At 41.4% G+C, this 25,653-nt stretch overlaps 2 protein-coding genes across 2 annotated transcripts in view; both read left to right on the forward strand.

Moving 5' to 3' along the window:
* The window catches only part of PDE11A (phosphodiesterase 11A), a 395,750-nt gene extending 383,417 nt beyond the window's left edge, over positions 1-12,333 (forward strand). Inside the window, exon 20 of the mRNA XM_036879447.2 lies at positions 11,127-12,333. Coding sequence (XP_036735342.2) covers positions 11,127-11,279 — 153 coding nt within the window. The 3' untranslated portion in view covers positions 11,280-12,333. The remainder of the gene's footprint in view (positions 1-11,126) is intronic.
* Positions 12,334-20,411: 8,078 nt separating this feature from the next.
* On the forward strand, positions 20,412-22,930 carry LOC118909197 (tetratricopeptide repeat protein 30B-like). The gene is given in 1 exon segment (XM_036879444.2): positions 20,412-22,930. A coding segment is annotated over 1 exon segment (1,971 nt). The 5' UTR covers positions 20,412-20,646; the 3' UTR covers positions 22,618-22,930.
* Positions 22,931-25,653: the final 2,723 nt, after the last annotated feature.

A 25,653-nucleotide genomic window follows, 5' to 3' on the forward strand; every position in this document is an offset into this window, starting at 1 on the left:
TACCTTTAAACTCTCACAAGAAATGCTCAATAATCATCACATTTACATGGTGCTCACTAAGCAATTGATTAGTACAAATAATTAGTCTTTTGATTCTTCTAGGATTTTCAAATAATTAAGCTAAACATTGAAGAGGAATCACTAATGGAGCATTCTAGAACCCATTCTTGGGAGTCCCGTAGTGCCTTACTCAGAACGCCATTCACACTGACGGCATTGAATTGCATGTCCCCATTTGTACACAGCTGTCACCCACGCAGTCACCCTATCCATTATGTTTGGAGAACTGTAAGGCTCAAGGCACACGAAAGATGTATAGTAAACAAATACTTGCAGCTCAAGAAACTAAAAATGTTTAAATGCTCCTTTTTACACTTTTAACTTTGCAAAAATAATAGATTATGTTTATTTCTATAAAAATCTCAGGTGGCATAGTTTTACCAGACAACCTTGGGGCATATGGAGAGGTGGTTTGTTACCAGGTGGCTGTGTTTAACTTACATGTTCCAACCACCTCTTATATAAAGCCCCATTCATCAAAGGCTGTGACTTCTGGGTCAGCAGCCATTCCTTCCAAGTCAGATGTTGCCTGCACAGTGCACATGATTGATTAGCTACCAGTCTGCCCTGAAAACCCAACCAACAGGATATACCTAGGACAGTGTCCTAGAGGGGCTCATTATAACAGCAGAGGCAGTTCTCCATGCACCCATTTACATAAGCTCTCTAGGCCTCCTGTTATTTACTACTTAAAACCCTTGTTTTATTTTCCCAGGGCAGGATAGAGTAGATGAGTCACAGATAAAAGACTAACTGTCTACACCTAATGTCTGGGAGGTAGTGTTTATTACACAGTGAGGCCACAGCCCTCCTGCGAATTTGTCTGACAGAGTTGTGGGCTGTAGAACAAACAAGTTGCTCCACTATCCCAACACTGCCGTTAGGGCTGAGACTCCCGTGGGTAGAGCCCCTGGCTGTGATCCCTCCTGGGAAGGCCTTCCGGGCTTTGCACTCAGGCGGGCCTGGGCAGACACTGCAGTTCTGCTGTACACTTAACCATGTAAACTTTGACTCTTTTAACTTAATTTCTCCATTCTCAGCTTCTTCATCTGTCAAAGCAGGGTCAACAATACCAATCTTACAGTACTGTTGTGAGGTTTGATCTGCTCACATATGGAGAGGTCCCAGTATGGCTCCTGGAACACAGGATACATTCAGTACTCAGTAGTTAGCTCGTTTGGCAATAAGTGTTTTACTGTCTATCAGTGAACAAATGGGTGGTCCACAGAATAGATTCAGCCCGCGGACATGTGTCATTCAATTGAACGTTGTTCTTAAAACTGTAAAAAGGCCAGTTTTCCATAGACCCCACCACTCCCAACTGTATAATGCAGCCTATTTCATTCATTAACTTCACTGGCCCAGCCCTCTAGCCATTCGAGTTTAAGACTATATTGCCCTATATTATAGAAATAATCGTGCTATTAATCCAAGGAAACTAAAACTCCTGCCTCATTAATTCAGAATGTCAAATTCATTCATAAATATCATTTTCCACAAAGGAATCCCTTGAGCATATAATAAGCAAAACAAGTAACCTGAGAGATCAGGTTGGAAATGGAAAGGGGAAGAAAAGAGGGAGAGAAAATTGCCATAAAGTATTGTTACGTTTTCACTTTTACAAGCACTGCTAATCTGCTTCATACTTTGGAAAGAAAATAATCTCTTTCTAAGTTATTACTAGTACTGTAATTAGCTTTCAAGATATTAGACACCGATGCTACAAACATCAGTGTTATAACTTGACAAGACTATACCCTTAGGATTCTGAGTCTAGATCTGAATCCTTCTTCCATTGGATTCTAATGAGCCTGCTTGTCCTCATACTAAACATTACCTCTGTCGCTTTATCATCTTTACTGCTGTTCAGATAACTATCTCACATTATTTAGATTTTAAGACCTCAAGTATCACTAAAAAAAAAAAAGCAGAAAAATATGACAATACTTTTTGGCATTTGCAAAAATCGGACAAGCCAACTTGTTATTGCTGAGTAGTAACAGATCTGCAGAGTAAATAGCACATACAGAAAAACAGTTTTCCCAACTGGAAAAAGAATGTCACCTGGGCCATAGGGGAAATCTAGGCTAAATGGATGCCACCACTCCATTCCTCTGAGGACTCCTTCCTTGGAAGCCAAAATTCCATAGACCTGATGACTTTGCCACCAAAGGGAGTTGGCATCCTCTATTAATATTTCTGAGTCTCCATAACATGGCAGGCTAAGACTGAGCAACCTTTTAAAACCTTCTAAGTTATCTGTTTGGCACACTCAGAGGGTTCAAGAAGGGAGGTAACTGCTCACTGGTCTCTGGCTCACATTAACTTAGCTAAAGAGGGCTTCCCCATGAGTGCTTAGCAGCTACTTTTATGCTGGGTAAGTTGAGACTCCATTATGCCAGCCACTGGTTCAAAGTCTGGTGGGGCGGGGTGGGGGTTCAATCTCAAATAATTCTGGGGGGTGATGGAGTACAGCAAGTGACAGCAGTGAAAGACTCATTATTTGGAGCTCACTCAAATTAGTTTGAGCAGAAATGGGAATTTATTGGCTCAAGTAACTGGGGGGCTTAGAGGTACAGCTGGCAGGGTGGCACACAGTTGGATCCAGGGCATTCAAAGGATGCCCTAAGGCACATGTCCCCTTTTCTCTGCCTCCTAATTATGTCTTAGCTTCATTCTCAACCTGGATTTCCTCATGCATCCTGACAGCTCTAAGATCACATGTTCATTGTAGGTATTATCACACCAAAAGGAAAAAGACAAAGAAGCCTCATTTCTAGTAGTTCTAGGTGAAACCTGGAGAGCTCTGCTTGCCTTAGCTTGGGTATCCCTATACCAATCACTGGGGGCACTCCTATTAGTCAGGCCTGAATTATGTGATTTCTTAGAGCACATGTAATGGATTCTGTTACCAGAGGAAAGGTACAGGTACATTGCAGACGTAGAGGTACGGGCTTCTGCAGGCCTACTACAGTTCACTTATAAACCAAAGCCAAAAGAAGTTAACTCATAACTGCCTGGTGCAGGAGATCAACTTGTTCCATATCTAGATGCCTAGAGTCCTCTGACACCTATACAAGTAGACAGAAAATAGAGACCTACAACATGACATCAATTCTCTCAATTAGGAATTGCATGTAGCTACTAGTAAGAGATCTGAAAATCACAGTAGCTTAAAGAAAATACAAATTTACTCTCTTCTCTGATAAAATAATCAAGAGTAGTCAATTCTAGGTTGCTATTATATGGCATCTACATAGCTATCAAACACCCAGTTTCTGTTTATCTTTCCTCAGACCCTGGCTGCCATACCCAAGGTTGCCTCATAGTCACAACATGGTGACTGTAGCTCCAGCCATCATGTTACTATTCCGGCAGCAAAAAGGAGATAGAGGCAAGGGCAAAGGATGCTCCTCCCTGCTAAATAAATTCCCATTTAAAATGTTCCTCAGAAGCTCTTCATATGAATTCTGCTTATACCTCCCTAGCTATTCCTAAGTTTAAGGGAGGCTACATACTGGAAGGCAACTAGCAATCTCTGCTAGAGATACCACAGTCCTGGTGGAATAAATGACTCTCTTCCCAAATGGGGCAGAAGTCATATGGTGAAAGCCCATTAAACTCCATTGCATTCTAGCCTGGTAAGAACCCAGAAGTATACAGTGCCTGGCAGTTTACATGTGTAACATGTAAATGATGATTATTAATTTTCCAACTTTAGCAAATTACACAGTAAAGATTTATTTTAAAGCTGTAATCTTCAGTGTGAATATTTGAAAACATTTATCCAAAGACGTCTTGGCTTCCTTCTGTGTTCACCACTATTGTTTGATTACGTGTTTTTCAAAGCAAGTTTTAAAAACTGCTGGAAACCTCCTATGGTGGTTAATACATTATCTTAAGCAATTTAATGCAAATTAATTTTTACACAACCTTGAGTTTCAAAGGCCGTTGAACTGGGGACGGAAGGAGTGAGGATCGGGAGGAATCTGCTCGCTGCCTCCCATCTGGACCCCTCAGCCAGCCCCATCTGCTCTCACATGCAGCAACTAACACTAAAGTTACTCCCCTGCCAAACATGCCATGTGCAGGTTAGCTTATTCTTTTTTTTACTCAAGAAAATGTTAAAATGCATAGAAAAATGTATATTTCAGGTTTTCTAGAAAACTTGATGGATTTATTTTGGCATTTCAGAATTTTTTTTTTGAACCATAACCCAAGTTTTCCATCAGGTTTTATTATTTTTTTCTCTTCTGTTTTGTTTCTGGATTTTGTTCTCTTTTAATAGCACAATTCTCCTTTCCCAGGAGGGTCCTAGAGCATGTTCAGATCAAATGGGAGCTGCTGGAAAGTTCAGGGTAGAGTGGTGGACCTGGATTTGTGATTTGAGGTGACTGCTCCCGGGTGGCTACAAGGAGGAGAGTGGATTGATTGGCTGGGAGCAAGAGGCAGGCAAGGAGCCCGGTTAGGAGAGGGCAGCAGCCTTAAAGCAGTTGAGACAATAATGGCATTCTGAACTAGGGTTGTAGAAATGACAGCAAATTGACCCACAAAGGCATTTGGGAAATAGGATTGACAGAATTTGTTGGTAGTTTGGATGTGAGGAGATGACGGAGATGTCATGTATGACCATAGATTTCTGGGTTAGGCAGTTAGGTGAAGATGATATTACCCAGTTCCCTGAGAGAGTAAACGTGAGAGTAGAGGAATGTTTGGAGGAAGGTGATGAGTTCAGTTCTGGACAATCAGTTCACTGCTTCTGGCCTTTACGACATGGTGGAAGAGTGGAAGGCTGGCAAGCCAAATGTGATTCATGACCAACTGCATCACTCGGCATGGCATGTAAAATGAAGGAGTCTATCAGGTGAAGTTATGAATAATCTTAACCTTCAGGAACCAAGACGTATTAGCAGTTCAATAATTCACTAATTTAAAAGTCTGGGTACACCCCCACAGTTGGCCTCCCTGAAGTCACATGCCTTCACTAGAGGCCTCCTCTGCTTCTCAGTGATGCTCTTCGCACAGGTGACTGGCCACTCAAATAAATTCAGGAGAATTTCAGGGCCTGCCACCACTTGCATTTCTCTTGCTCTTCTGGTGAAATGACACCATGTGGTCATAACATCAATGATTTTCCATTTTCAAAACACCAACCCCCTAAAAGGCTTTTGACATTTTCACTCAGAAAGTAAAAAAATCACAGTAGTAAAGTGATCATATCTTTATAACAGGGATGTTGCCTCAAACAGATGTTTGAGATGGGCTCCAAGTCTATTTTATTAAAATATTGATATTTTTTAAAAAGACTTTAAATTCTTTCTTCTCTATCATGCATTGTATATCTTAGGTGCTGATTATTTCTCTTTGGTAAGGTAGAGATGGAGGAAGGCAGAAATTATTGTCTTATTGCTAGCACTCTGGAAATAGATAATTCAACCATACGAAGTGGAAACCACCTCCTCTTGTTGGCCTTTAAAAAAAATAATAGGCAACTCATATAATTTCCTCAAAGTTTTTAAAAGTGATTAATGACATAGGTGAACATCTTCAGGTGTTCTTTTAAAAGAACTGATCTTTTAATTTGGTAGTGTGCCTCTATGTCCCCTTCCGACAACAGAGCATAAGAGTAGCGACTTTTTCTGAGAGCATGGTTTTCTCTTTGCTTATTCCCATGTCCCACATTTGCCCCATCTATCCAGCAGTTGAGTTCCAAAAAGTGGTTGTGGTCAGCTACTAAGCACACACTGGGCCAGATGCTCACAGATAATGGATCATGATGGCAAAGGGAAAGTGAGGCCAGAATATGACTCCAACCAGCTTGGTGAACTGACAAAAACAAGGTCTCAGGAATAATGGTAATAGGAGAGAATATTGTACTCATTTTGCAAGACAGTCATTCTGGGTTTGTTTTTACAGCAGGATTTTGTAGCAGATCAGAATGTCCTGACCTCACTCTCAGCCACTGACAGCTGTCCTGGCCTCACCTTATTCCTGCCGCTCTGCTGTGGGTGGAGTAGAGGACAGGCTGTTGTTCCCCTGGGTCACTGTGAGAGGAGCCAGAGATACAAACACATTCTTGTTTCCATTCTCCCTGGGAGCCCACGGGATGGTACCGAGGCAAAGTTGTATAAAACCAATTGACAAGGGACTTCTACAACTTCTACAGCCAGCCATGATAGAGTAACAGGAGGAAAAAAAAACCCTGAAAAAACATGAAGTAGCAGTTTACAGACAGTGGAAAACAGCAGCACAGTACAGTGATTCCTGAGAGAGGGGGACAAATCACTTGGGCCCTACAATTATCCCAGCTTGCCACCTGGAGAGAGTCTCCAGGCCATGCACAAAGAGGAGGACCTAGGCAGAGCCCAGCAGTCTCACTGAGTTGGGGAGGCAGGACTAGGAGTCTGGGGAGGCTAAGGGAGCTAGAGTTCCAGGGAAGAATACTACAGAAGAGAGAGCTGCACAAGAGAGTGCTTCCAAGGTCTGCAGAAGGCTCTGCTAAGGCCTCAGGGCAGTTCACCACAGGCATGTGAGGAAACTACTGAGGCTGAGCAAAGAACCAGCAAAAACAGAGCAAGTAGAACATTCCTCTGAGCTCCCACAGGGTGGGGAATGGTCCATGTTCACACCAGACAGAATATTAGAGAACCACCTTGAAATATGTGAGATACTGGGTACAGTTCTCAGATTATTGTTTCAGTAGTAGGGCCAAATTAGCCTAAATGAATCGCTGCTCAGGATCACCTAGCAAAGCTTAAAAGCAAGCCTCAAATGGACCAAGTTGTTTCCAAGTAACCTAACTGCATTCCAGAACAAAACTGAAAAATGTTTAAGGAAATGCAAATGAACACCAAAAACAAACAAAAACCCAGCACCCAAAAACATAAAATTCACAATGTCTGACACCCAATCAAGAATTACCAGGCATGCAAACACACAATAAAACTTGACCCATAATAATGAGAAAATCAATCAATACAGACCCAGGAGTTATATAGATCTTAGAATTGGTAGAGAAGGACATTAAGACATTCATTATATTTTTTATGTTCAAGAGGATAGAGGAAAGATTGAGTAAGATAAACAATCATTGAAACTATTTAAAAAATCCAAATCAAACCTCTAGAGTGAAAACTACAGTTTTTGAGAGGAAAACTGTGGTAGATATTATTCACAGCAGATTAAGCAGATTAAGTAGCAAAACAGTACCAAAACAATAAAAAATTAGAATTTGGTTCCCCTCTCTATATTTCTAATTTCTACACAGTATACTTGATCTCATTAAAGCATACTAATAATCCTGTTCCACAACATTTAGATTTCACTCCCTCCCTGAAAGAAACACTCAAAGTGGTTAGGGAATCAATTTAGTCATAAACATTATATGTAGATATATAAAATGTATTACACATATACATATATACAGTATATATATACATATATATTATATATAAGGTGGATATACTTACATATGCATCAAATGTTTCTTAAAGGCTACCCAAGAAACTGATAACATCAGATGCCTCTAGGAAACAAAACTGAGTATCTGGGGCAGAAAAAGAAACTTTCCACTGTACTTTTTGTACCCTCTGTATCCATTGGACTGTGTGCATGTATTACTTATTCAAAACATAGATAAAATATGGAATAAACTGCACCTGCTGACCATAAATGGACTCAACAATGGAACATGAATGGAATCAGGAAGGAAGTGGGGTCCCTCAGCCACCTGGATAGAGTAGATGCCCACAGCCCCTAGTGGGGCAAGTATCCCAGACCCTGTCCGTGAGGCCAGGAGGGAGCTGGAGGGGGCTTGTGAGCCCCAGTGATTTCTGTACAGTTGCCCCAAGGATAATAAGCAGCACATCCAAAGTTGGGTTTTTAGACCCTTACCAACCCTAACCTTTACTTGAAGCAGCATGAATCATCAGTCCTACCCTGCTCCAGTTGATTCTGGTTTAAAGGAAGAGCACCTCAAGGATTAGAACCATTAAGTAGAAGTTCCTGGGATGTAGATTTCAGCTCAATAGAAGGAACAACTTTCTAAAATGGGAACAAAGAGTAAACTGGACCCCCTGGGAGGTAGTGAGGTCACTGCCTTTGGACGTGTTTAAACACTGAACAGTCAAGCCACAGGGTTGCCACAGATAAGATTCAGCATCCTGCAGATGATGACACCATGTAGTTAACCTTCTGAGTCCCTCTGCATGTGGCGGGTGAGCAGATGGGCAATGTGTCCCCTTTCTCTTTCACTAGGTGAAGAGCAAGTCAAATAAGACAGGTATTAGTAGCATTTGCACAGAACTCATGGAGTATCACTTGCTGGTGAGAAGTTTTTAGGAATACCCACAACTTGCCAAATACCGGAAGCAATTAACATTGCCCACAATCACCGTAAGCCTTGTGTCTTGCCAATGGGTTTCAGCCCCAGGCAAGTTCGCTGTGAATTCAGTGTGACCAAAGAAATGACAATAGAACGTAATAAGGGTTGTACCCAACTTTATTTCTACCGGTGGCAAGTCAGTCGTTAAAATCCCGTTCACTCAGAGCGAGTCTGCATGCGGCAAGCCGGTCTCTGCCTCTGGACCTCTCTGCCCACACAGCCATCCTCTGGGCCTCTGCCCTTGGCGCTGCCACCACTGCAGCCTGTGCTCTGCTCTCCTGCAGCCTTGCAGCCATGACACCATGTCACCCAGAGCACTGGGCAGGGCTCTTTATATAGAGTCTATAACAACATATTGCCCACATGTGTAGTGAGCTAGCCAACCAGGGCCAGGTGAGAATCCTGACCACAGGAACCTTCATTTTATCCACACCATGGAATTTAGGTTTGTGGAGAAGCTCTTGCTTTCCCAGTATTCTAATAGTTCCTCATTCTCTCAGCTAACTGCTGAGAAATTTGTGTGGTAAATTCATAGTGTGAGTATGAGTAATTCTTCAGGCGTTTTGTTACCTGTGCCTAGAACCAGCACCTGCCAGAGGAAGACGGTATTGAGGTATGGCAATTCCATGTTGAAGGAGAATTTGAAGCAAAGAAAAGTAAATATGAAAAATACATACCCCCTAAAAAACACAACATTTTATTCAACACAGAGGAAGCAAGAGGGAAACAAAGAGCTAGATAAATGAAAGAAATCTCTGTTTGGGGATAAGCCAAATAAACTTAAATGGTTTAAGGAATAAATTGGTGGAGTAATTCGAATCATGGGCAGGTGCTATGAATGTAATTTAGTAAATGCTCGGGAATCTGCCAAGGAAGAGAAAAATGTGTTGCTTTTGAGATCATTTCCCAGCAGCTTCATAAAAGAAAACTGATTACAGGAATTTAATAAGTAAAACAGAGCCAGAAATATAGTAATCAAATGAGTTTTTAATTACACTTCAGGCAGAAAAAAATTCCAATTTGTGCTCCTGGGATTGAAAAAAAGTTTTAGAGAAATGCTTTTGTTGCAGGAAAATAACATAAACACTAATTTCCATAGGAATTACAGTAGTCAGTTTAATTAAAAGGCTTGATCAGAGTGAGAGGAGCCAGTGCCAAACTACCCTACATAAAGCCATGGCACTCATTGCTACCTCACACTATTATCTAAATGAAAAAACTGCATTGAGCAGAAAACAGGCACCTGCATTTTTCTCATGGACATAAAGGGGATTTTGATCACTGCCTGAGTTATTAAGTTGCTGTGTTTTATTTTCATATGGAAAAATTAATACATCTGACTTAAAATGAGATGTTGTTGTTTGGTATGCTAAATACTGCTTTTAAGAGAAAGAATGTGCTGTGGAAGGGACATCAGTGTGAAGGGACACCACCTCAGCCAGGCTGGAGTGCTCACTGCTCAGGGGATACTGATTATTTCTGGGCTTTTCAACCCCCACTTAATTTATATCTAGTTACATTTAACTCATATGCCTGTAACTGCCTGGAATGGAAGATTATTTGAAAGGATCAATCAGGCCTTCCTAGTGGGTGGTTCGCACTCGTGCTTTGGGAAGTACATCCCCAACAGGAAGAGCTATTCTTCCTTTGCTTTTGACCATCTCCTAACCACAGATTATGCTTGGAGAAGGCTTCTCAGAAGGTGTGCTGAAATTGCTGTTTTTGTTCCCCTTGTGATGAGCAGGACACACCTGCAAGGTGTGTACAAGGAACTTGGGGTAGAATCTGTGGCCACAAAATGCTAACCCACGGCATGAAGTGGGAACACTGTCTTTCTGTGGCCTCACACCCCCACAGCTCCATGACCCTCATTTTATTCATCACCTTGCTCCACCATAGGGGCAATCCAAGTTTTGTGAGGCTGGAAGTTTATTCCATTTGGGAATAGAGGATTCTTTTTAAAACAATAATACAAAATTAAGTACAGAAGAAAATATTTAGAAATGTCTCCTGCAAGTGAGGACCCTGAATCCTGAGCTTCACTAGCCTGTGTCAGTTGGCCTCTGGCCACACCCGCCACTTCCTGTCCCCTCCTCTCTCCTGCCCCACTCTGTCCCTCCCTTCCACATGCCTTGTTCTTTTCTCTCATGTCTATTCCCATACATGTCCTCATGTTGATATGTACACTGAGCACAACTTCCAGATCCTAGCTTTAAAAATGAGCACCTCCTCTTGTTCTAGGGTTTTACTGGGCCTTTCTTATCCAGGTAAGTCCACCCAGTCATCTGTGGGTTTATTTTTGGAAAATTTTAAGTTCATGGTCTATTGAGATCTGAAGACCTCCATAGCAGGCAAAGATACCCATAGCAGTAGGCATGCGTGACCTGGATATTTTGTTTTCTGTTTGCAGATTTAAAAACAGGATCATAATTTAATTTGCTGGTACCCCCGGAGCAGGACACAGTCACCCTGTCTTATTTTTTCATTTTCTGTATAGATTTTATTAATATAATACAATGGCATTAAATGCATGTTTACTTCTTGTAAATAGCTCATGTTTACCAAAGTAATCATCTCTTTCATTTCTTACAGCCAGTTTCCACTCTCTTTACAAGTAAAAGCTGGAAAATATGTCAGTGACTCTGATTCCTCTCTCCCCCACCTGTTTTTTGTTTTATCTTAGGCGTTGGTGAAGGTCAATGTGAAACTGAAGCCGATGCTGGATGCAGTGGCTGTGAACAGAAGTAAGTGGGAAGAGCTGCACCGGAGAAGGCAGCTCGGCCCATCTGCCTCGCCCTCTGCCAGCCTCACAGTGGCCGGGGAAGACAGAAACTAACCACCGAGGCCAGCTGCTGCGGCAAAATGCATCCTGCAGAGCCAGCTTCAGTCCAGCCCCATCATCCTTTTGTTCCTTAAAGTTCAGATTGACATGAAGTCTCGGGGATGACTGGGGCCTTTCCGCCTGAAATGTGGTCAGCAGGGGAGAGCTTGGTGGGGAGCACAGAGGAGGAACTGGGGGTGGGGGCACGCCCCAGGACCTTCAGCTTTCCCTGGAGCAAACACACACTAAGACTGAGACAAGGCACTGGGCAGAGGATGGCTGTGCATCCAGGACCTGAGGCCAGCCAGCCCTGCTCATTCTGAGCCAAGGGAACATGGAACAGCAAAGGCGTCATTAGCGCCACTTCATTTCGTGAGCAGCTCTTCTGTTATAAGCCAGACAATGCCTGTCTTTGCGTCCTCTCCTGAGCACCCTTTTGTGCCACACTGTCCCAAGAATCCCCGTTTGTGTTCTGTAAAGGAATTTCATTTGTATCCTAAAGCTTCTTAATGAGGGGTCAGAGCCTTTAGAACTGCCTACCTAAAAGATAGACTCTATTATCCTTACAAATGCCAGCCTTTCCCAGTTTTCCCCTGGCAAGGTCCATAGTGGCAATACAGCAAATGTGTGTCTGATTGGCATTCATACACAACTCATATTGCCCTGGGATTGGGGGCTCTCTTCAGTTTTTTAATTCAACCTTCATTGTAGACCAAGTTTTCTCCCAGAAAGAATGGATTAATAGGTTTTAATTAAAGCAAGGATGAAAGGAAATCTTTAGTTAGACTTACCACAAGTAACCCAGGAACGTTTAGGAGCCATTTTCAACAGTGAGACATTTCCGTGGAGAATGATCAGGGACTATCTTGACGTCTTCTAGTGATGAGTTTTGTATAAAATGTAAGGTTACTACTGGTGCCAAGCTAAAGCCAAGCAGGGGTCCCCAATTTTGGATTTGTCGTTAAGTGCAAGAAATAATGCTTGAAAAGTTAAGAAATAACAGTCTGTGCAGAGAACAAATTTCTGTAGGAAGCTACATTTATAGTAAGAATAAACTATATTACATAGATGCAATGATCAGAAAGCTACTTTGCTCCCCATGTTACTGAGAGATTTAGGACATGGTACGCCTTATCCAGAGAATGCTGGGCTAGGAGCTAGACTTTTACCCCTTGCTTTGGCACAACTGACTGGAGGATTTGGGATGAGTCATCTAACTTGTCCCAACCTATTCTCTCATTTGTCAAGTGACATTACATTAGGAAATGATTTTCAAACATGTTTTAACCTTCGAATGATTTGTCCAAATAAATCTTACAAGGAAACCCTAACATATCAAACATCTGAAAGCCAAAGTCCTCTGAAGCCAGGATGGAGGCCCTAAAGCCCCTGCAAATCCTCATCTCTTTGATTCCATACACAGCGGTGGCTCTGAGGAGTTAAAAAACCCCTGGGTTAGATGAACCTTGAAGTCCATTCCAGCTCTGAAACGTCTCAAATTTACAAACCATTTTTGTTCTTGTTGTTACTAGTCAGTATCAATTATTAACTTTGCTGATCAAATATTAAAGAAATAGGGGCCAACTTCCACAAAGACCATTGCTGTCCTAGCACACAGTAGACATTCAGAAAATGTTTAAAGAAAGGGTAAATAAAGGTACCAAAACAGAAGGGAGGGAAGAATGGGTATTAGCTGGGAAGAAGACTCTATATGGAAAGAAAGTAAAAACAATTATAGACCCTGGCAAAGAGGGGTGCAGGGGAGGAGGAAGAGAAAGGGAAGCAGCTGGGAGAAGGAGAAAGCTCTTAGAGGATGACCGCAGTCAAGACAGAGGCTGGAGCAGGTGGCGAGAGGGCTGCCACAGCAAAGGTGAGAGTCAATGCAAACAAAGAAAAATGGCACTTCTAACCCAGACAGTAATGGTACGAAATCTCATCATCAAGTGCTTAGAAAAGAGAGACACTTGAGCAGGGAGGGGGTTGACAAAAGAGAGAAAGGAGCGGGAGCCCTAAAACATAATGTTTCAAGAGCCCCTTTCCAGCTGTCTCTGCTGGGAGGACTAGAGGAGCTGGACAAGAACGGGAAAGCAGGAAAAACTGCCTCTGCAGAGCAGGTAAGGGGAGGTTGTTCAGATTTATGCATTTTTATTAAGCCAGTTTTCTGAATCATTCTGCTATAAAGGAAAATAGCTTCTGCCTGGCGTCTCCCTTCCTCAGGTGAGGAACAAAGGGTGGGTAGAGTTCAGGACAGACCCTGGAAGTGTGTCTGCAGCTCAGAAGCACTGCAGGTGTTTCTAGCTGTTGTGCCACATCATGTTTATTATCACCAACGGGAATTAAAAATCAGTCCATGTGAGGCAGAGATGAACCCACATCTGTTATGCTCCACAACAGTAAATAAATAAATAGCCCAGACAGACGGATGCCAGTCTAACTACAGCAAAATTTTAAAGCATGTGCTTTATGATAAAATTAGACCCAGGGTCCAGTGGTGTCTGCAGGCAGCTACAAGCATGGTAGCTGCCCCAAGCAGTGAAGCTGCACATTGCTAAGGGGAATGTAATTTATAGCACAAGCCCTACAGCTTCCTCAAAGGTTGACTTTTCCTCTCATTTTCTTGCCTTTTTATTGGCTTCGCTGCGTGGTTGCCAATAGCAACACCCACTAGCAGTGACGGGAGTTCAACACCACTGCAATCTGCCGTACAGCCGAGCCCTGACAATGTCAACCATCAATCAAGTAGCTGTTTGTAATTGCCTCCATCTATTTTTCCTGTCTCGAGCTATCTTTCCTATTGTGGGTCAAATTCAGAAACTGCTGACTAATGCCATGGGTCTGTTCCTCCCCGACCAGGAAGCAGTGGGAAAGGAGCCTGGCAGCCACCCTGGTGCCAGCACCCAGGGCATTAAGGGCTGAACTCTTGGCAGCTTGAGGTAGTTTTAATCCCTTTTCTAAATAACTTACACTTTTCCAAGAATGTGAGGCAGGTGTGATTATCCACACATTCTGCTTTTCCAAAATAGAGAAAGGGAAATTTTCCCAGTCCTTATTATTAATGTTTTCTTCCTACTGGAGAAAGGCATTTGAAATGTGAGCCTTTCATAGAACCTCCAGCTGACCAGATGGCTTCCTCGTATCTCTTGGCATTAATGGCTGAAATGACTTCATCCTACTTTCTCCACAAGAGGTATTGTTTCCAGACATGCTATTCATTCTCTTATTAGTATGCAGCAAATACACGCACAACCTTCAATGTAGCTGGCAATCGTGGCAATCGTGGCAGTGGGGACAAATTGGCAAACTGTGAAGGGTGCTACCCAGCGCACAGTAGGTGGAGGTTCCCTCCTGACTAGGCCACAGGCTGGACTTTATCTTGGAACTCTCCCAGTGCTGGGTTTTCCACCTGTAAAATAAAAGCATTGACTTTTATTTAGTTCACTTCTACACCAAAAGACCAAGCTGTATTTAACTATAAAAAATTTTTGCCATATAACCATATTATTTGCCCTTCTCAAATAAAATAGGAGTTAACCTAAAGAGGTCATCTTCTCACTAAAGACAAAATAAAAAGTTTCATATATGGGGTAGATATAAAAAACAACCTTACCACAGATATGTCTGAGCCTGCCTCTAGTGATCACTAAAGATATGGTCATTGGTACAATTTTTTAAAAATATACTTTTATTTCATAAAGGACAACTTTCTATAATCTCATATCATAGATACCCCGTAAGTGGTAGTCAATTTAATTAAGCAGTAAATTTATAAAGTGAGTCAAAGGAAGTTAAAATTGCATATATGTTTCTGTCTCTAAAATCTGAGATTTCTATACATTTTCAGGTATTTTATATTTGCATACATGTTGTGTTGGATTATAAATAATTTCTTTAATTATGTTAGTATACTAACAATATTATCTAATATTAATACTATAGGAATTCAGTTGCTTTATTCATGTGTCAAAATTTATCATACTTTATCCACTTACCTTAGGTCATTAAACAGTCTGCTCAATTTACTTTGCACTAAAATTATTTTAAAATCCACTTTCCTACTGATTCTTAATGACTGCAGAAAGGTGAACTACAGGTTTGTCCCCAGTAACAGTCTGAAACAATTCCCTTCAAGCAGAAATCCAAACATATTAGGGGAAGATTTAAATCTAAAGAAAAATACATTGTCTAGAAAAAAAAAAAAACTCAAAAAGGATTCATTTCAGCAACAGAACAAAATCTAATTTGAGGCCCTAAAAACTCTGGCATTACTGCTGTAGTGATGTTTCATTATTATCTGTTTCAGAATAACAGTCTCTGAAACTGCTGTTTGGCCACAAGCTTTAAAGAACCCCCAAAGCTCAGAAAGTAGCAGACAATTAAAAGGTTGAATCTAGCTACAAGAAGGCCAAAATTTCAAAATTCAATATTCAAGTTGATATTTCAAATTCAATATTGACTTTGAACCTTTCATAAGCAAGCATTAGTAGAATAAAGCACAGAGATGGCAGAAGTAAAATGAAGTGTGGGGAATCTCATGATGAGAACTTGGATTTAGTAATGCCTGATGTCCTGCTTACATTGCTTTACCTTTTCCTTGGTTCGTAATTTTGAGTTGTACATCTTTTCTAATGTCCTTTTGAATGTTCATACATATTTGACACATCTCTCAACAGTGCTCAAGATAAGTTGTTTATCTGTGCAGCATATCTATACCAATGTCATTGAATGTATACATTGGTTCAGAAATTTGTTTTATTAAGTAAATGAAGTATTTGCTGTGAAAAAAGTGTGTTACTTGAGGCACTATTTATCTTTGTGTTAATTTACTATGTATATGTGTGTGTGCATTAGAATCTCAATTTTCTTCTTTAGACTTGTTATATTTCGATGAATTTTTTGAAATATAACTTGGACATAGGAGGCTAGGTTTTTGGTTTTTATCTTATCCCCTTGGAGAAAAATTGCCTTTGCCATTTTATTTTGATGTACAATGATCTAAAAAGGACCCCCTACTGATTAGCTGCCTGATTATTATTGTTTTACACAAAAGAAAGGAAATATGTCTTCAATTGACTTGTTGGAATTCATTCTTTTTGTGTAGATTCCCCAGGCTGATGTTTCATTATAAGAATACAATTATTGTAAACTGCTAGGCAATTTCACAAGCAACTAATCCATGATTTTGAAACAGTCTGTTTTAAGAGACCTAAATATCTTTTGTTTTTAATAAATGCTTAAAGTTTAACTAAAGCTCTGGAATAATCTTTATTTCTCTGGAGACAAGTGATTTAAGAGCTGAAGGAGGCAAGCATGCACCTGAATACCTACAATTTAAATTACCACTGTTTCGCCCATTAACCTTATCTGATCTGTGATGTTCCCCTGTGTGAGAGGGACACTGTGACAGCACTGTCCATGGAGCATTTTAAAGATGACAAAAGGTTCTTCGAATTATTGAAGTTTTTCTGGAGGGAGAAGAGTCTGCAGTCAAATACGGGTTCCTGCAACCGTTACAGATTGCTCAGATTTGCATGGACAATTACACAGGGGGATGACATCAATGCAGGGCCGCCAGCCACACTGACGCCATGCAATTACACAGTGGCTTCAGTGCTTAAACTTTAAATTTCTTACACCATTGTGGCTGTTCTATTAGAACAAACTGCAACAAATGATCCAAAGCCAATTCAAATGACTGGAGGGGAGGTGCCCCGGGGAGAGCGAGAAGAGGTGCAGTGTGGCCCCTACTGGCCGGCTTAAGCATAAGCAAGCACCATCCCCGCGTACTGGCTGCAGCAGCCACAGCTGCTTCGTGCTTTGCAGTCCATGCCTTTCAAGTGAGACCAGCAGTAAGAATCACCTAATTCACAAAGGGTTTGTGAGGCATAATGAGGGAAGTAGGCAAAGCAGGACCTGCTCCTGCAACAGAAAACACTGCATAAACACAGAGGGTTAGAGTAGCTCTTTGGATGGTTGGTTGATTTCTTTAAATGACAGTATCCACAGTCATGCCCGTCTGCTAATTCCATTTATATATTGTAATACCAGCGTGCTCTCCCTGATAACTTATTTTAGATAATAATACCATAAGCCCCAAAATATAAGCTACTTAATACAAAACAAGGTAATATCCAAAAAGGAAATCTAATTAAAATATTAATAAAGCTGGAACTACCAGCACAAGGGGAGTTCATAATGAGGTGAAATGTCTCACCATCTGAACATAAATGTTCCCAAGTGTTGACTTGGTATACAATCTTTCCACAAGTCTTAAAAGATTGAACAGATGCTCCTTGAAGTCAGTCAATTACATTACCAATTTGGCATGAATTTACTCTTTCTTCCCTATTTATGGTAGTTCACTGGTAGGGGATGGGGGGTGGGGAGCAAGGTAATTTGAGTCCCCAAAGCTGGCCATCCTGAAGAAATTGGCCTGGAATAAAAAGCAAAAATGTAACACCTGGCAACTGGTTTTGCAAGTCTCCCTTTATCAAGGAAGGTGTTTTACCAAAGCTGTGGTTATTAGGATGTTCATGAATTACCAATGTTCAACAGGAAGTGATCACATTAAATAATAATAATAAAAAAAATTACCTTCCAACTAGTTTTAAAGGAGAATGCCAAATAGATTATACATATAAATAGGATATGGGATTTGATCATCTCACATTTTGGCAGACAAAATCAAAAGCATGTTAAGAACCAAACATTACACTTTAAGATCCTATACATTTTGCCTGAATGGAATTCTTCTACACAGTAAACATGCCTCCTCTTGTGTAACAAAATCCACCATGAGTCCAACACCATTTTCTCAAAGCCTAATTCCCTTTAAGGCAATAAATCATTTTACTGCTACTGCAAAATGCTTTTTTTATTGCTAGGAATAGTAAAAAAATTATTTCTTGATATATGCTCCAGATTTTCAAGATTCTTTTGGAAGCAATATGATCCCTTTTGACATTTTATAATATTCCACCCAACCTATTGCTTTCCAGAATTTCTATCATTAATAAAAGGGCCTTATTTCACTGCCCCACCCCACACCCCAAAAAAACATAATCTATTCCACAACTTACTATCAGAACTAAATAAAAACTGGTCTGTCACAGCAGCAGTGATGGTCATGCCAATTTCACAGTGTGATTTGTGTGCTCATTTCACTTTGAAAATGACCCTGCCCTCCATCTGTCAAGCCGAATGTCCTGCATTTTTCAAGCCAGGCCTCGGGAGCAGCAGCACATGAAATAGCAGGAAGACACAGAGTGGCTTCCCTCCTGCCCCCTTCAGCTGCCACACATGCAGCTATGTACCAGCACAAAGAGGGGAACCTCAACCATGACTGAAGGAATCAGAGAAATTTGGGGGAGAGCACGTACATAGTTCTATTTTTCACACATTTCCAAGAAGCCAGCTGAAGGTGAATACTTTCATGATGCAAGTACAACTCTGAGAAAGAGACTGACAGACTGAAGATACAAAAGGCAATTTCCCTTTTCCGTGTTCTGTCATGTTATCTTGATTTAATAGCAACTCACCCAAACTAACAGTTCATACATTAGGACTTTTACATATGTCCCTCAGTTTCCAGAGGACAAGTATAGACGGGCAGACATAAAGGTGAAGATCTTCCCTCACTATCCCCTGATTACTGAGCAGCACTAGGTAGCATCCCTTGATACATGTACCTCCCTGGATTGAAGGTGCTAAAAGAGTGCATCCAGAAATTGGGTTCAAAGATGCCTTTGACTAGGGTTACAGTGGTCCTCATCAGCTGTTTTCCTCCAATGCTGTTAGGTGCCCCAGAGCCCCACTCTGAAATGGGACCAGTTTGTCCCTTTCCTAGTATTCATACAGTCAAAGTTTCCTTATCTGATCCCAACCAGAAGGACACAGCTCTGCCAATTTTTCGGCAAGGGAGAAGACTGAATGAGTACATAAGTGGGTTGTTTTATGATAGCAGCAACCCCACACCTAGAGAAGTCTCCTCCTAGTTATACCAAGTGACTAGGAACTACACCATCTCCACTAGTTACTTTCTAACATCTGCAATTCAGGCCTGCCAGTTCAAATTTCTACTGCTCACACCAAGTTAGCTGGTTGTTTTGATGAAGAAAAAAGACACTAATCTTCCATCATATGACTTGGCACCAAACACTGAGTCCTTACAAACTCATCTACAAGAGATATATGGAATAGGTTATTCATCAGTCACTATTTCCTACTGAAACCCTGTTGGGTATCATGGCACAGCTGCTAAGTACCTAGCTGTGTGGTTTTTAGCAAATTACTTAAACCTTTCTAGTACACAGAGTCTTCATCTCTAATATACAGAATACAGGGTGGTTATTAACAGTAGAGATAATATACGTAAATAGCCTAATGGAGTGCCATACATTATGGTTGGTGTTGGCTTTGAAATTTATATATAGAAAAGATTTACAGACAGCAAAACTATAGAGACAGAAAAGTACTTGCATCAAAGTCTTTTAACTTCATAGAAAAGACGTGTTTTTATTCAGACACCGGTTATCTTAAATACTACACAAGCCAATTCAGGTCACGGAAGATCAAAGGAGTCAGGGAGATCAAGTTTCTTATTGGTAGTTAAGGTAGGAGGACCAGGGCAGTATGAATGGCTGAGTTTAAACCACAACATCTGTTCAGTAATAATTGTTTATGAAAAAAAGGATGAGGGAGACACCTGGATGTGATATTGGAAGTCTCCCGGTACCGCGTGATTCCCAAAACCATTCCCTATCCTCAACCTGGGGTAAAAATGAAAATAAGCAGTCTTGTTCTTAAAAAGTGTGCCCCAAGGCAACTTAAAAAAAGAAACTTTTAATTCCAGGGGAATTCCAAGGAGGTATTCCACCTTTTCACTTCCAAGAATTTGGAAAAACAAAAAGTGAACCAACAGTATTTGTATGCACTGCGTAGTGTATAAACTAAAAACGTAAGAGACCGCAGACCACTAAAACTTCCTCCCGCGCCTCAAAGACACAACACGCACCCGCAATCCTCCATCACAGACCGGAAGCTAGTGAAAACCCACCTCGCGACAGCAGCGGTGCTACATGCAAAGACTACGCCTCCCAGCATGCAGCGAGGCAATGTCCCTGATGGGCGGTGGGATTCAACCGCAGCCATGCCGGGAAGAAGTTTCCCTCTCTGAACTACGGGGCGGCGTAAACTTTCCGGTGCTCACAACTTTCGTCGCCTAGAGTGTCTGAGGATTAAGTGAGTAAATCAAAAGACTCACGTCACTGATTTCTTTTTATTATTAACAGGTTCCTTATCTTGCAAAGTAATCGCCCGACTGGAAGTCCTTCCGTTTCCGTCTTTGTTGCCGTGGTAACGAGGACGCACCGCCATCCTGGCGGTTATGGCTGGGCTGGGCGGCGCGCAGATCCCGGATGGGGAGTTCACTGCCTTCATGTACGGGCTCATCCGCGATGCCCGCCACGCCGAGGCCGCGCAGCTGCTGGGCGGAGAGCTCCAGCGGAGCCCGAGGAGCCGCGCCGGCCTGTCGCTGCTGGGCTACTGCTACTACCGCCTGCAGGAGTTCGCGCTGGCCGCCGAGTGCTATGAGCAGCTGGGCCAGCTGCACCCGGAACTGGAGCAGTACCGCCTGTACCAGGCCCAGGCGCTGTACAAGGCCTGCCTGTACCCGGAGGCCTCGCGAGTTGCCTGCCTCCTCCTGGACAACCCCGCCTACCGCAGCCGTGTCCTCCGTCTGCAGGCTGCTATCAAGTACAGTGAGGGCGATCTGCCCGGGGCTAGGAGCCTCGTGGAGCAGCTGCTGAGCGGGGAAGCCGGAGATGACAGTGGGGGCCAGGTCAACCTGGGTTGTTTGCTCTACAAGGAGGGTCAGTATGAAGCGGCATGTTTCACGTTCCTTGCGGCCCCGCAGGCCTCGGGTTACCGGCCTGACCTTTCTTACAATCTCGCTTTGGCCTGTTACAGCAGCTGGCACTACGACGCGGCGCTGAAGCATATCGCCGACATCATTGAGCGTGGCATTCGCCAGCACCCAGAGCTAGGTGTGGGCATGACCACTGAGGGCATTGATGTTCGCAGTGTTGGCAACACCTTAGTCCTGCACCAGACTTCTCTGGTGGAAGCCTTCAACCTCAAGGCAGCCATAGAATACCAACTGAGAAACTATGAGGCGGCCCGGGAAGCCCTCACGGACATGCCACCCAGGGCAGAGGAAGAGTTGGACCCTGTGACCCTGCACAACCAGGCGCTGATGAACATGGATGCCAGGCCTACAGAAGGGTTTGAAAAGCTGCAGTTTTTGCTTCAACAGAACCCCTTTCCCCCAGAGACCTTTGGCAACCTGTTGCTGCTGTACTGTAAGTATGAGTACTTTGACCTGGCAGCGGATGTCCTGGCAGAAAATGCCCATTTGACTTACAGATTCCTCACACCCTATCTCTACGACTTCTTGGATGCCATGATCACTTGCCAGACAGCTCCTGAAGAGGCTTTCATGAAGCTTGATGGGCTAGCTGGGATGCTGACTGAACAGCTCCAGAGACTCACCATGCAAGTACAGGAAGCGAGACACAATAGAGATGATGAAGCTGTCAAAAAGGCAGTGAATGAGTATGATGACACCCTGGAGACGTATATTCCCGTGCTGATGGCCCAAGCAAAAATCTACTGGAACCTTGAAAATTATCCAATGGTGGAAAAGATCTTTCGCAAATCGGTGGAATTCTGTAATGACCACGATGTGTGGAAGTTGAATGTGGCTCATGTTCTGTTCATGCAGGAAAACAAATACAAAGAAGCTATCGGCCTTTATGAACCCATAGTCAAGAAGCATTATGACAGCATCCTGAATGTCAGTGCTATTGTGTTGGCTAACCTGTGTGTTTCATACATTATGACAAGTCAAAATGAAGAAGCTGAAGAGCTGATGAGGAAGATTGAAAAGGAGGAAGAGCACCTCTCCTACGATGACCCAGACAAGAAAACCTACCATCTCTGCATTGTGAATTTGGTGATAGGGACCCTCTGTTGTGCCAAAGGAAATTATGATTTTGGTATTTCTCGGGTTATCAAAAGCTTAGAACCATATAATTAAAAACTGGGGACTGATACCTGGTATTATGCCAAAAGATGCTTCCTGTCCTTATTAGAAAACATGTCCAAACACATGATCATTCTTTGTGACAGTGTTATTCAAGAATTTGTCCAGTGTCTAGAACAGTGTGAACTCTATGGTAGGAACATACCTGCTTTTATTGAACAACCTCTGGAAGGAGAAAGAGTGCATACTGGAAAGAATACAGTCACATATGAGTTCAGACAGTTAAAAGCTTTGATTTATGAGATTACAGGATAGAACATGTAGTAATGTCTGATAATGTCTTTCATTAAAATGGCTTTGTTACCACACTTTTAAAATCTGTATCTTTGACATCTTTACATTTGTTATATATTGCACTTTGTACACTTAAAACTATAATAAACTGAGGAACTAATAAGATTAAGGAACATGGAGTGTGAACTAAATCACTTTTGCATTCTCTGCCAGTAGCAGTCACTGAGTTTTGCACTCACAGAACAGTTGCTAGAATGACATCTCTGTATAAGCAAGTAACCCTAAGTAGCAGTTTATATTCTAATTTTAGGCTATAGAAAAGGGTGTGGAACAGCCAATGGGCTACATTAGGCAGTCTGTTTGCATTCCTCTGCCCAAACCATTTCATACGAAGTAACACTAGCAATCATTCTACTGTCCCTGCTGCTAATAAACGGATCCTTCACGCTCTGGTGACTAGTATGTAAATGTCGCTAGCCCATGGCTGAACCATTTTTTTCTATCAGCCAATAAAGACAGGTCCATTGTGCCATCACAGGATAGATTGTGTTGTCCAGTAAGTCCAGTTCTGACATTGACTGAATGACTCCACTCCCATTTTTTAGTCTTTTAACATCAAGGTCTTGACAAATTGAGTTTGGACCTTGGCTTAAGCTCTTTTAGAATTGTAGATAGTCATAGGATGAGAATGTTTTTCTTGGTTCTTCTCAGGTTACATGGTTTGGTTCATGACTTACTTTTTCTTCCATAATGTGGTTGATTGGTTGGTCATAAGTTTTATAATGTCTATTTTCCTTCATTTTCCACTTTTGGCATTCCAGAATTAACTGTGCCTCATTTGAATACTGAAAAATAACCAAGGTTGGGAGCTTCCTAATGTGTTTGGAATAGGAAAAATAAGCACTGAACTGACAATGGGAAGACTGAGGTACAAGTTCCATACCTTCCACCGTCAAGTTTTAGGTCTTAAGAAAGTCACTTGACCCTTGAGATCTCAAAAAACATTTGAACTACTAGATGGTCTTTACAATTACTTCTGGCTGTCACATCTGATTCTGTATAAGCCATGCACAGAAAATTGCCTTCTTTAAGATTTGTATATAGAAACAAGTCAGTCAGGAAATGAAATATGTAATTGAATTTCAAATAAATGTCTGCTATTTTGGCTTACAGTAACTATTAGCTCCTAAGGTAAATATTTGTTATGTTATTGTTACACGCTATAACACACTGATCACTACTAATACATTTTGAATTTTGGCTTTTTTTTACTTGAGATTTTGCTTACAACTCTAGGCAGTTTTTTGCTATGGTTGTGCATAAATTAAGAATGTTGTAAATATTTAGAATTTTTTTTCATTTTCTGCACCTTTTAATTGATTTATTAATGTATGTATTTAGAGGGGAAGGGGAAGTTTTCTTTTAATTCTTCCCCAAAAGTGATATGCCAGAAATGATATTTAAATGATATATACTCCAGGAGTTTTTTTAACAAGGTAGTATCATATGAATATTTTTAATCAATTTTTCTTGAAATAATTAGAGATTCTCCAGCCCCTGAAGTGAAGGCCTCCAGCTGCCAGTCTGCCAGAAATCTGGAAGCAGAGGAACAGGTGAGATGAAGATGAAATTGAGTTTCCACTATGTGGTTTACTTCACAGCCCACCTTGGATCCCCTTCATGTCCAAATCTCAGTAGTTAATCAGGTGTCTGCTGCCATTTACAGAGCAGAAGTAATGGATAACAGAGCGGAAGTAACAGACACCAGAACTACTCCTATAACTAAGTCACCAAATCAAGTCATCATTCCTTACCCCTTTGCTCTATTTAATACAAGGAGAAGAGGTCATGCAGACTTTCCAAAAGGACAAAGCCACATGAACAGAAAGACAATCTCCAGTTCATAAAGCTTTCTCTTGGCCTGTTTTCCCTTTCTGCCTCCAAGGGGTCTATGTAAGAGATAGTAGTGTTTACTGCTGCAGAGTGTATCACAAGATGAGAAATGAAAACTACCTTACCACCCTCCCCACTTTTCTTTCCCTTTCTTATCTTTCATTTTCTCCCTTTTGTCAATTATAAGGACACTTCTCTGATAGCTGGTAGTTGAAACCCACAAGCAGGCCTAAAAGATGTTTACCAGCCTTTTTGCAACAAGTATCAGCAAAGCTAGCACTGTGATTATCAAAGTGACTAGAAACCAGCTAGCCATGCATTTTTGCAAACTGAAATAACATTCTTCAATAAAAGTGACTCTTGAATTGGTAAAACCAGAGAGAACTTTAAGACCACTCACCAAAAGCACCAGATCTATATAATTTCTGAAATACAGTGAGTTTTATTTATGTACTTGCAGTAACCCCTATCTTTTTATTTTTAACTCTTTTACCTCAATAGGAAAGCACCATCTGAAATTTTAAAGGTGTGTAATATTTGTATTACTTAAAATTTCTGTGACATTGGGAATTAAATATACTCAACTCTAGAAGACACTGGCTTTTCTGTACCCATACTCATTTTATATCGACAAACAGAGTCAAGCATTGATCAGAAGGTAGTTAATTAATTAGCCATAGGTACAGATGATCTTGTTTTAATACTTTCCTGAGGTAAGGGAGAGTGGGGTTAAATCTTTATAAGGCAATTACTTTATTCTTCAATTTACAATAAATTGAGGTTCTTTGTGTTGTTTAATTAAGTCAGTTCTCTTGAATTTGGGCCAAGATTGAGCCATCACATACTGAAATCTTGTCTACACATCATAATGTGTACATGTTAGAAAAAGAATTGCTTTCATAGGGAGAAATTATAGAAAATAGAAAGGTCTATGTATGTATCTAGTATGAAAGACATGCATTTGCTAGTTTAAGTAGGACCTGCCAATAACTTGATTCTGAATACTATTAGATGAACATATAAATTGAGGCTAAGTCCGGAAGTGCTCAAGATGGCAGCATGAGTAGGGCGGCAGAAATATCCTCCCAAAACCATATATATTTTTGAAAATACAGCAAATACAACTATTCCTAAAACAGAGACCAGAAGATACAGTACAACAGT

Source organism: Manis pentadactyla, chromosome 6 (genome assembly GCF_030020395.1).
Source record: "Manis pentadactyla isolate mManPen7 chromosome 6, mManPen7.hap1, whole genome shotgun sequence".
Taxonomy (NCBI): Eukaryota; Metazoa; Chordata; class Mammalia; order Pholidota; family Manidae; genus Manis; species Manis pentadactyla.